Here is an 11,458-nt window from a genome sequence, read left to right on the forward strand (position 1 = left end):
CTGGGGGCATACCATTGAGTATGTATAAATATATAAATCCCTTTGTTATTCGTTTAAGTGCATTTGTCTATTTTCACGTTTTCTAACCCATGTAGCCAGTGAGGACAACTCACCCGTGAACACCTGAGAACATTGTCACAAATGTTATTATAGTTGTATGATAGTAGCTTACAGGCCAGCTATAGAATGCATGTGGAGATAAATTATAAAGTTAAACGAGACTTACCTGGAAGGTGAAGTTTGACTGTAATTTTTCCTCCATTGAGAGACGTAGGGATCAAATGAGATGAAGTTCAAGGTCACGTAATCATAATTCAGAGGAGTAGTAGTAAATATTGGGGCATCAAGTTATACACAAAATAATAGGGCGGGACTCGGAAAATCCATAGGGTTGGGCATTTGATCCCTACGTCTCTCAATGGAGGAAAAATTACAGTCAAACTTCACCTTCCAGGTAAGTCTCGTTTAACTTTATAATTTTTCCCCATTGAGAGCCTCAGTCTCAAATGAGACTTCAGAGTTGATGACCCAATAAAAATAGATCACAAACTTCATTACCAAATAAATGCAAACAAGTTTTAACTAACTTTATTAACTCCAACTCAGATTGATGAACACATTTCCATATATAATCTGCTACAAGTTGTCATTTTGAAAATTGTCCAACAAAGCATTGCTGAATTCACTAGACAGTTTAACTGGTTTGTTATAAAATTTTCTAAAGGTATTGTCAGTAGTCCAACCTGCTGTTCTCAGAATTGTGGCAACAGACACCTTAGCTTTAGCTGCAGCACTAGTTGCTGCTGATCGTGTACTATGCGAGGGAAAAACAGTTCATGTCTATTCCAGCATTTGTCATAACTGATTTGATCCAGCGACCAATGGTATCTACAGAAATTGGATTGTGAGGCTTTTGGGTACTTATACAGTACCCGCATCGTTATTCTTTACAGGATACACGATACGATAGGATACACGCACGATACAATAGGATACACGCACGATACGATAGGATACACGCACGATAGGACAGGATACACGCACGATAGGATACACGCAAAACACGATAAACGCAAAACACGATACACGCAAAACACGATAAACGCAAAACACGATAGACCTGATAAACGATCTACACGATAGGATAAACGCAAAACCTGATAGGATTGTTTCAAAATGCGGAACGTTTTTTGACAAGACGAAAAGATTATTTTGAATTAAATCTAAAGATTAAAGATTATTTAAATTAAATCATATTTTAATTTAAATAGTCGCAGACTTCAAATCTAAACTATAAAGTACATTTAATTATTATAAAAAGGACCTGAGATCTCAGTATTAATTTTACAGAAGTTGTTTATTTATATATATAAAAAAATTGACAGTGATTTAATGGATTTTTATGAAATGGAGACTGTATTTTTTTTTTAATTTCTTCCCAAGTGTGTGAATTTTGAAACTCTATAAACAGATTTATTACTTATGAAAAATATGCATTTTAATTTTCTATCTAATAAATTTATCTACAAGTACCAAGTTATTTCACGGAAGAAATTTACGCAATAAATTAAAAAAAATTATTTACAGTGTAATGTCTAAAGCTTACAATCTGCAATGTATCCAAAAATCGCAATTAAATATTAATATCTTAGAAAATAATAAAAGTAGAGGACTGGCCGAAAGAAAGGTTTAAAGAAAACGGCTATAACAAAATTAATAAATTTAACATGATAGATCTATCAAGAACGAAACAGTTCAAGAAAATTAAATTTTCTGAATAGAAATCTAAATAATTATTAAAATTATTGCGATCTGCATAAATACATGTAAACTGTGTCATGAGAATATGAATCTGCTACAACTGCACATGTACGTTTACGCTAAGCTCTGACTTATGTACATGTAAACATTTTACATTACAGATACTTAAAATCTCGTATTTATTAACGAACATTGAATGGTTAAATACTTTCTTCTTAACAATACAAAACAGAAAAATTAATTAACAAATATTAAAAGAGTGAAATGCGACTTTTTCGACTAAATAATTATAAATCATTGCTATTAAACTCTGTGTGTACTGTTTCTAATAATAATAAAAATAGGTTTAATTCGGCAAATGGATTTTTTAAACCTTAAAAATCATTTTACACTGACCCGGTAATCTCATATTAGGCATATTCGAAGGGCGGTATTTTGAAAGTCCGCAACCAATTTTAAATTAGATAAACAATATTTAACCAAATAGCCAAATATAATATTGAATTCTTAAATAAAGTTATATAGGTATGGAATAAAATCGATTAATACTATAAATTGATTCTGTGTCTTTATTAGTCTTGCTTGGTCACGGCGGATCAGACGACTCCCTTTGTTTTATTTTTATAGTAAGATACCGTTAAAAAAATATTGCAAGCTAATTTTCCTAGTTTAGAATGTTAGAACTATTTTATCCGTTTCTACGATCAATAAAATTGTTTCCTAGAATTAATTTTGTCCGTTTTACGTAGAAAACCCGATGACCCGAAAGTGCACGTACCATAAGTGCAGTATATTTTTTTTATGTTTTTTAAAAGACGTATTTACATAAACATAATGGAAACATTGTACGAAATATAAAAGAATCAACGGAGTGAGTTTAGGGACTTCATTTCATTAAATTGATTTATTTTAATTTTTATTTAACATTCAAGATGATTTTTTAATCCATAAATCGTACAATTATTTAATGTATTTTGAATTAAATCTTTGATAAAATTGTTCAAACAAGTTGGGAACAAAATTTCGAGTTGACAGACTGGACACCCAGTACAGGTATGTTGACGGTGATCACACACACACGGGCCGAGGTGTCAGTTAGGGGAGAAGGGGGAGGGGGCGGTTGACCGCACAGGAAGACAGTGTGCTAATTAGAGGGCTACACATACGTGTCAGTTTTCTTGTAAGGAAAGGTCTTCGATTTATTTTGATTTTTGGCATCCCGATGGATTATATTTTGAGTTTATTTCCACGCCGAAAAGTAAGCTGTTAAAAAACTTCATGTTTTCCCCTGTACATGTACATATTATTTTTATGTTATCTAATGCCAGATAAAATTAATGAAAATCTCTTATTTTATAGTAACAGCCATGGTGTGATAAATTGGGTAGAATATTTTCATTGATTATATATGATAATTTTGATTTCTTTTATTAATTTAGACATATGTCAAGGAATTTATAGTTAGCTTTAAAAATTAAATTAAAAGTTTGAACGTATATACGGCCAAAATCGTTTTTAAAATCATCTGGATCATTGTCTTATATTATATTTGTAACATCATAAAGACTTTAAATAATAATGCATATATGCAGGTCAAATGCGTAAAACATATTTCTAACCTTATCAGACGATAATTTATTGCATGAAAAACAGACACATTTCAATATCCTGCTTATTATTTATTTATTTGCTTTTTGTCTACGCGAACATCGTAGCTTGCCAAAAATCTTTTTCCAGTAACTTTGATTCATTTAAGAAAATGATATTAATAATATTTAATATTGACAAAATAAATCATACAATTCGATAAACTATTTTTTTTAAAAAAGAGAAGTGATCGACTATAATTTCATTTCTGAAAAATAGGGCTACAGTTTAATTTTTGACAATCACTCTCTGCTTTACCATGATATACTTATTTTATTTATTTATTTAATTATCTTTTAATAAATCAATTTATTCATTCATGAAATACGCGATTAATTATTTTTTCCTTCTACGCTTTAATATTTCTTATATTGATGAAAAAGAAGGAGATAAATCTTTATTTTCTCTTTTCCGGTCGAATTAATCTTATTTCTATTAACAAAACGAAAAAGAAATTCGGAATAGCTCAGTAGTTTCTTTACATAGTAACGATAAAAAGCGAGGGTTTCCGAATATACACGATAAACGCAAAACACGATACACGATAGAACCTGATAAACGATCTACACGATAAACGCAAACCACGATAAACGGAAAACACGATAGAAAACGCAAAACCTGATAAGCGGAAAACACGATAGGATAGGATACGATAGGATACACGCACGATACGATAGGATACACGCACGATACGATAGGATACACGCACGATAGAACACGATAGAATTGTAAAGAATAACGATGCGGGTACTGTAAACAATTTACATTCTGAGCCCCTCAATTTTTTAGTTCTATGAATATATTCCTCATATACATGTACAATACATAAATCTATATCATTTGGATAAGCAGCAATAGAAATTTCATCTAAATGATGCCCTGGTCTTGTTTGCTTTAACAAGTCACCATATTTAATGATTAACATATTATCTCTCACAGAAACATTTCTAACATCTAGGAGATGTAAACCTTGTTTTCGCTGTCCAGATAATAAAGCTAACAACATTGCCAATTTCTTTGACAATTGAAACAAAGACAAATCCTGCACAGGAGACAATGTCTTAAGATATCCTAAAACCTTATTTACATCCCATATAAAATGATATTTGGGTAAAGTTGGTCTTGACAAAAATACACCCTTCATACAACGTTTAACTAATATATGATCACCTATTTTTCACTCGAGTGATAAAGAAGAGACAAAAATGAACTTAATGAGCTTCTTGCCGTGTTCAAAGCACTGTAACCAAGATTTTTCTTATACAAATTTGTAAGAAATTCTAAAACTAAATTAACATCTGTTTTAAATGGATCACTCTGTTTTTCACAACAAAACTGCAACCACTTTTGCTGATAACCCCTATATTGTCTTTTTGTGGATTCCCGCCATGATCTGCAGATAATATTGACAGTTTCTCCTGATAATTCTCTACTGAACAAGCATTGCCGGACAAACTGAATGCAGCTATCTTCATCTTTGTCAAGGGATGTCGTCGTTTTGGATCTTTTGGCAAATTCAAGAGAGTCTCTGTTTTCGGAAGAAGAAAACACGGACCTGCAACTTGATGCATCAGCTGCGGAAACCATGGCTGCGTCTTCCACACTGGAGCTATCAACAGAGCAAACTGCACTTCCTCCTCCTCGATCTTCTTCAAGACACTGCTTATGACACTAAAAGGAGGAAATAAATAACAGTCAATATTTCTCCAAGAATGTGCAAAGGCATCAACTCCTAATGCATTTGGATCTGGTGTATATGAATAATATTTATTTAACTGATGGTTGTGTTTTGATGCGAATAAATCTACTTCACATTTTCCACACAAATTTGTCAGTTTATCAAAAACCACTTCATCTAACTTCCATTCCATATCTACATTTTTGCGAGATAACGAATCGGCTATAATGTTTGTTGCACCCTGGACATGTTCAGCACTAAGCCAGATGTTCCTATCTATGCACCAAGTCCATAATTCACGAGCTAGTTCATTCAATGTTGAAATCTTGCCCCCTTGCTTATTAACATATGACACGGCTACTGAATTGTCCATACACAGTCTAATATGGGAATCTGAAATATTTTCTCCCAATCCTTTTAGAGTGTAAAATCCAGCTAAAAGCTCTAAATAGTTAATGTGTGCCTCACAAATATTATTGTCCCATAATCCACTAATTGCTTCACCTGAATCTTCATTCACTCCACCCCATTGCAACTTGAACTATCACTTTTGAAAATGAATTTTGGGGTTTTCTAGTTAATGGTTTAAAGGATTTACACACATTAAGAGACCACCAGTTTAGCAGTATCCTACTCTGATGAGAAATTGTCATATGGGCTTCAAAATTGCCTCGATTAAGTTTTAAAGCCAAATCTTTTTCAATTTCTAAGGTCTTATAATAAAGTCTGGCATATTCCACCCCTGGTTCAGAGGCTACAAACATGCCTACAAGCTGTGCAACCTGTTTAATTGTCACTTCATTTTGATTCAAAACCATATCGCAAAATTCTTTAATAGATTGAGCTTTCTCTGGTCTAATAGATTGAGCTTTCTCTGGTCTAACCGTCATTGTAACCGAATCTAATAAAAATCCCAGAAAGACAACATTCTGGCTTGCATAAAACTGAGTTTTATCAGGGTGAATAGTAAATCCTAGACTATCTAAAGACTTAACAGTGTCTCTTAAATTAACTTCACACTCATCTTTTGTGTTGCCCAATAACAAAACATCATCTATGTAAATTACATTCAAGTGACCAAATTTCCTAAGTTCAGCAAAAACAGGCTTCATGATTTTAGTAAAAATACGTGGAGCACTGGCTAATCCCATAGGTAGACAGGTGAACTGATACGTTTTATTTTCCCACCTGAATCTTAAGAATTGTCTACTACATTTATGAATTTTCACGGAATAATAAGCATCTTTGATATCAAGTGAACTAAACCAACAATTTGGTTTTATTAAAGATAATGCTGACCTCAATGTCTCCATCTTGAAATGATGATTGTCAACAAACTCATTTAAATTCTTTAAATTCAGAATAATTCTAAAAGACCCATCTTGGGACGCAGAAAAATGTTTGAATAAAAAGAGTTTTCACACAAATTCTCATTTTCATGAACGCTCTCTACAATTCCCTTCTTTAAAAATTTTTCTACTTCTCTTTGAGCTGCTTCATACTCATTTTCAGAAAATTTTAGCGAATTTGGTATGTGAAATTGAAAAGGTTCATATTTGAATTCTATCTTGTAACCTTTAACAACATCAAAATCCAACTATCATGAGTTAATGTACACCAATTATGTAAAAAATTGTTGATTTTGCCTGCAGTAAAATTTTCAGGCGTGTTTTTCAATACAAATTGATCTACAATTGTACAAACATTAGACATACTAACATCATGTGAATCTACTGATTTGACTCTCCTTTCTTCTTTTTCTTGTTGAAGCTGAACTGTTTGGCCAAAAAAAATTCCCTTTCCCCTTCCTACCTTGGCTTCTTCCCATAGCTATGGGAGTAATGGGACACTTTGGGAATTCTGTATTTTCCACTGTAATCTTTATTTCCTATCTTTTGAGCCAGTTTCTTTGCTTCAAGCACATTTTTGACTGCCCAAGTCGTCTCTGAATAAATTTTCTGAAGAACTCTTTGCAGAACACAAACTTACAAACTGTTTGTTTTTCTCTGGCTGGATAATTTGTTCCCGCCTCTTGTAGGACAAATGGAAAACACACTTCTGAAACTTCAGGATGTCACCGCACAGCTGTTTTTCCTTCTTCACATCAACTGATCCTTTTTTCGAGTTGCAATTAATAAGCATGTCAAAAAGTCTCAATGTCGGAATCATGGCTTTTCCTATAGATTCTGGGTAGTCTGCAATTTGATATCGCTTGCTCTGTTTTTGGATGACATGTTTTCCCAAATGACTTTGTTGACTTTTGGCGCAGAAATGTTGTTAATGTTCTTCGGCCTATCATACTTGTTGGAGATTTCTTTAATTTTCTCCGAGTTAGTTTTCGTCATGAACATTTTCTCCATGATCTTTGCCAGCTCAGAACTTAACGGTTCGCTGTTTTTCTTCATCACCGAAAAATTCGGACAGTTCATTAAGAGCATAGTTGCCATCATCATCTGACGAATCATGAAAACTATCATCTCCCTCAATAAGGGAATTAAGTGCTTCATCAGCATCCGATTTGTCTGAATTTTCTACATCAGAATCATTATCACTAAGTTCGTGAGAAGGACGAAAGACACGCTTGAGACGTTTTCGTTTTCTTGCGAGGTGGCGAAGTACTCTTAGATCTATTCTGTCCGCGTTTCCTCGAAACGTCCGGAATTGTATCCGTTGAAGACCGATCAGACTTCAAAGCAATAAGTTCCTTTTGAACTGAAGTCATGGTCTTAGACATATCTGCAAATTTACGCTTGAAAAGTGTCAAACATACCACTCATATTTTCAGTATGCTGCTTCGAATGCATCGTGTTATCGTCACGAACGGCATCCTCGTCAACTTGATCTACTAGATCATAGCTGGTGAGTCTCGCATTTGCGATCATGGTCCCGGCTCATTAGCCATGCCGCCAAGAAAGAATGCAGAAATTAAAAGATTCTCAAACGCTAACTCCACACCACATGGCGTGTAAAAGTTAAATGGCGCACGGGGCTACAGCCCCTGCATCAGTGACGTCACTGAATCAAAAGCTGCACGTCTTTATCAACACATGTTGAAAGAATGCAACGCTAAATGCTACAATTCCCACATGGGAAAAGCGCAAAGAACATGTGTTCTGTACAAGCAATATTGCTACAAACCACTGGCTACAAAATCAGTGGAAAATTTAATTAAAGTGATTAATAAAATCTGAAAAGAATTCTCTAACATCACTCGCGTCTGAACTATGAAAAGACACAAACTTGTATGATTACGTGACCTTGAACTTCATCTCATTTGAGACTGAGGCTCTCAATGGGGAAAAATAACGTGTGTTTCTTGTGCTAATGTTCTTCTGTGTATCGGTTGTGTTTCCCGGAAAAAATGTCTGAAATGTCTGAAACTACTAAACTCTTAGAGGAAACTCGAGCCATTGTATATGAAGAACAAATTCGTACATTAAGGACTTTACAGATTCCCTGTATCATTTGGCGGTCGTTGCAGCAGCCAATGGAAAGGCATCGGTCTATAAAACATATAAACATAATTAAGAAAGAAATGTTTCCGTTCATTTTTAGCTCACCAGAGCCGAAGGCTCAAGTGAGCTTTCCTGTTCAAAATTTGTCCGTTGTCTGTCGTTCTTGTTATTAATTATTATCTTTTCATTTTCATCATCTTCTCAAGAACCACTGGGCCAATTCCCACCAAACTTGCCACAAAGTATCCTTAGGTGAAGGGGATTCAGGTTTGTTTAAATGAAGGGCCACACCCTCTTCCATGGGGAGATAATTATGAATTTGTGAATAATTAATGGTATCTTCTTAATCGTCTTCTCAAGAACCACTAGTCCAGAAAAGATGAAACTCCTGTGGAATCATCCTCAGGTAGTGTAGATTCAATTTTGTTCAAATCATGACCCCCAGGTGTAGGGTGGGGCCACAATCGGGTATCAACGTTCAACATAGGAATACACAGGAAGGATCTTTGAAAATCTTCTCTAGAACGACTAGGCCAGGAAAGATGAAACTCATGTTGAATCATCCTCAGGTAGCGAAGATTCGAAGATTCCAAATTTCTTCAAATCATGATCCACAGGGGTAGGTTTGGGCCACAATGTGGTATCAAAGTTTAACATAAAAACACATAGGAAAAATCTTAAAAACATTTTTTTTTCAAGAACTGCAAAGCCGTGTTTGGTCATAGTTATATTTAAGTATCCTCTGAGAGTGTAGATTCAAGGTTGTTCAAATCATGAACCTAACAAGCGGTGGGGGGGGGCACAATGTGGGATTAAAGTTAAAGAAAGGAAAACTTAGGGAAAATCTTCTCAAGGATCTGATTTCCCTATATTTAGGACCTTTTAAAATAAGTGATTTAAGGTCCTCCTTTCATGTATTAACTATATTTACGTCACCTGTAACAACGTATCCAGCAGAACTATAGTTATATGGCGAAGAAGAACATGAACACGATGGAGGATTATGTTTCAGATACTCGGTATCCAGGCCATGTAAAGTTTTATTGTAATTGAAAAGTTTGGAAGCAATGGTCCATGTATATTTGTGTATTGTTGATTCAAGTTTATTCAAATCATTACCCCTTTGGCAAGGGTGGGGCCACAATAGGTGACCAAGTTTTTACGTAGGAATGCATGGTAAAAATAGGTAAAATTCTTCAAAAAGCCATCATGATGATTGATCATCAATTTTAAAGCATAAAAAAAAGTAATGTACATTTGAAATTCAGAAGAATACTCAGAGGAGCAATAAAGTGGACAAAGGAATACAAAGGCTATAGCAATAAAAAAAATTATCCTATAAGCAACAAAACCATAATGTGTCACAAAAGCATTCTAAGGAAGTGTTGATTTAAGTTTGTTGAAATACCTCAGAACCTACTTTTATAATATATTTAAAGCATTTCCATACGTTATATTTTAATGACTCTATACAAAACATGATTTTGTATACCCCCGGATCGATAAAATCGATAAATTGTTTTTGTGCTGTCTTTCTGTTTGTCAACTTTAACCTAGCCCATAACTATTGAGTGGGTGGGGCTATGACGTTTATATTTCGCATTAGACAATTTTCGTAGAAGACAAACAGTTTAGAAACGCAGAGAAACTGTTACAAGTATATGTACATATAGAGAGTTTTCGATGGACCTTTTAGCAAAAGTTACCTCCCGTTGGCCGCCATACTGGACGTCCAAATGCTCATATTCCTTCATTGTTCAACCAATTTAGGAATCATTATTTTTCTGAAGTATATAAATTTTTGGAAGCCTCCTTTATTTAAAAAAAAATATTTAATAAATATTTTCCACCAAATATTGCTGCTATATTTTCTTAAACTTGGTAAGACAAAGAGGAAAAGTCACCGAGTCGACCTCCAATATGGCGGAGTTGAAAAAAAATCTGAAGCAAGTAAAAAAATCAATATTTTGCTTCATAATTATGATTCTTTCTTCTGCAAGCTGATGCAGATAAAATTCCTATGTCAATCAGCTTGCACAAAACCTAGCTTACAGTCTCTTAGTTCCGGGCCATGGAAAAATTGACCATTATGCTGTCTGACGCTCGTGGCGTCAGGCAATAAGTCCGCATTGTGAACATTCAATTCTCCAGATAACGTTTAATTTTTTTTTTCAAATTTTCCCCATTTTTGTATAAAACCTTTGTCCAATAAGGTTGCTATTTATAATAAAACGAAGTACTACAGTATTTCATTAGAAAAAATATGACAGGTTTTGTAAATATTTGGAAAGGGCACACATCGGGTCCGAAAAGAATTGTTTTAAATATTATGTATCTGATTGGAGCTTTAGTTAAAAATCTCTAATTTTTATTTCTTTACCGCTTGTTTTCGTTTCGTTAATATATATTTTCAATTTTTGTTCTAAACCAAATCTCAATCCTTAAAATTCTTTATAAAGTTGAAATTCTTACCATGTTTCAAGATTTATCTACAATCAAAAACGTTTATATTTTGCTGCTTTTTTTTTTTTTTTGAATATATACAGATGCGTCTGATCACCTTCGTAATGTTTCCATCAGAACCGGAGAGACCGTGTCAAATATCTCAACACTCTGTGGTTTCTATGCTGGTCCTGGAACTCTTGGTGAACTGGTCACTATTGATTGCCCGCCCTCCACTACTGGACGCTACGTTGAAATCGCCTTGATCACCGAAATTTTGACCCTTTGTGAAGTTGACGTTTTTGTTGCTTCAGTATAAAGGGCCAATTAATTGACAATTTTTTTAATTACTCTACATGACAGATGAAGAAAATAGCGTTTGAAATATGTATCAGAATTTGATAGAAAGACATCGGTCATTCAAATGGTTTGATTGTATATTTATTGCTTAAAGAGGCTCATTATACCACTCTCT

The 11,458-nt window shown here is 34.0% G+C and overlaps 1 protein-coding gene and 1 pseudogene across 1 annotated transcript; both read right to left on the reverse strand.

The window, feature by feature from the left end:
- Positions 1–4,614: 4,614 nt before the first annotated feature.
- Positions 4,615–8,219, reverse strand: LOC134271004 (uncharacterized; annotated as a pseudogene).
- On the reverse strand, positions 4,695–6,198 carry LOC134271003 (uncharacterized). Its single transcript, XM_062753272.1, has 2 exons — positions 5,721–6,198; positions 4,695–5,479 (listed from the first exon to the last, which is right to left on the reverse strand). The coding sequence occupies exons 1-2, from the start codon at positions 6,196–6,198 to the stop codon at positions 4,695–4,697; spliced, it is 1,263 nt and encodes a 420-aa protein (XP_062609256.1).
- Positions 8,220–11,458: the final 3,239 nt, after the last annotated feature.

The sequence above is a fragment of the Saccostrea cucullata genome, unplaced genomic scaffold (genome assembly GCF_032062105.1).
Source record: "Saccostrea cucullata isolate Sc308-1 unplaced genomic scaffold, CSIRO_AGI_Scuc_v1 ctg9020, whole genome shotgun sequence".
NCBI lineage: Eukaryota > Metazoa > Mollusca > Bivalvia > Ostreida > Ostreidae > Saccostrea > Saccostrea cuccullata.

Bases quoted from the DNA above. Each gene is read 5' to 3' on its own strand.
- LOC134271003 (XM_062753272.1), bottom strand. From the start codon at position 6,198: ATGAAGCCTGTTTTTGCTGAACTTAGGAAATTTGGTCACTTGAATGTA. The intron at 5,480-5,720 runs GTAGGATACTGC...AAAATATTTCAG, and splicing joins TATGACAATTTCTCATCAGA to ATTCCCATATTAGACTGTGT.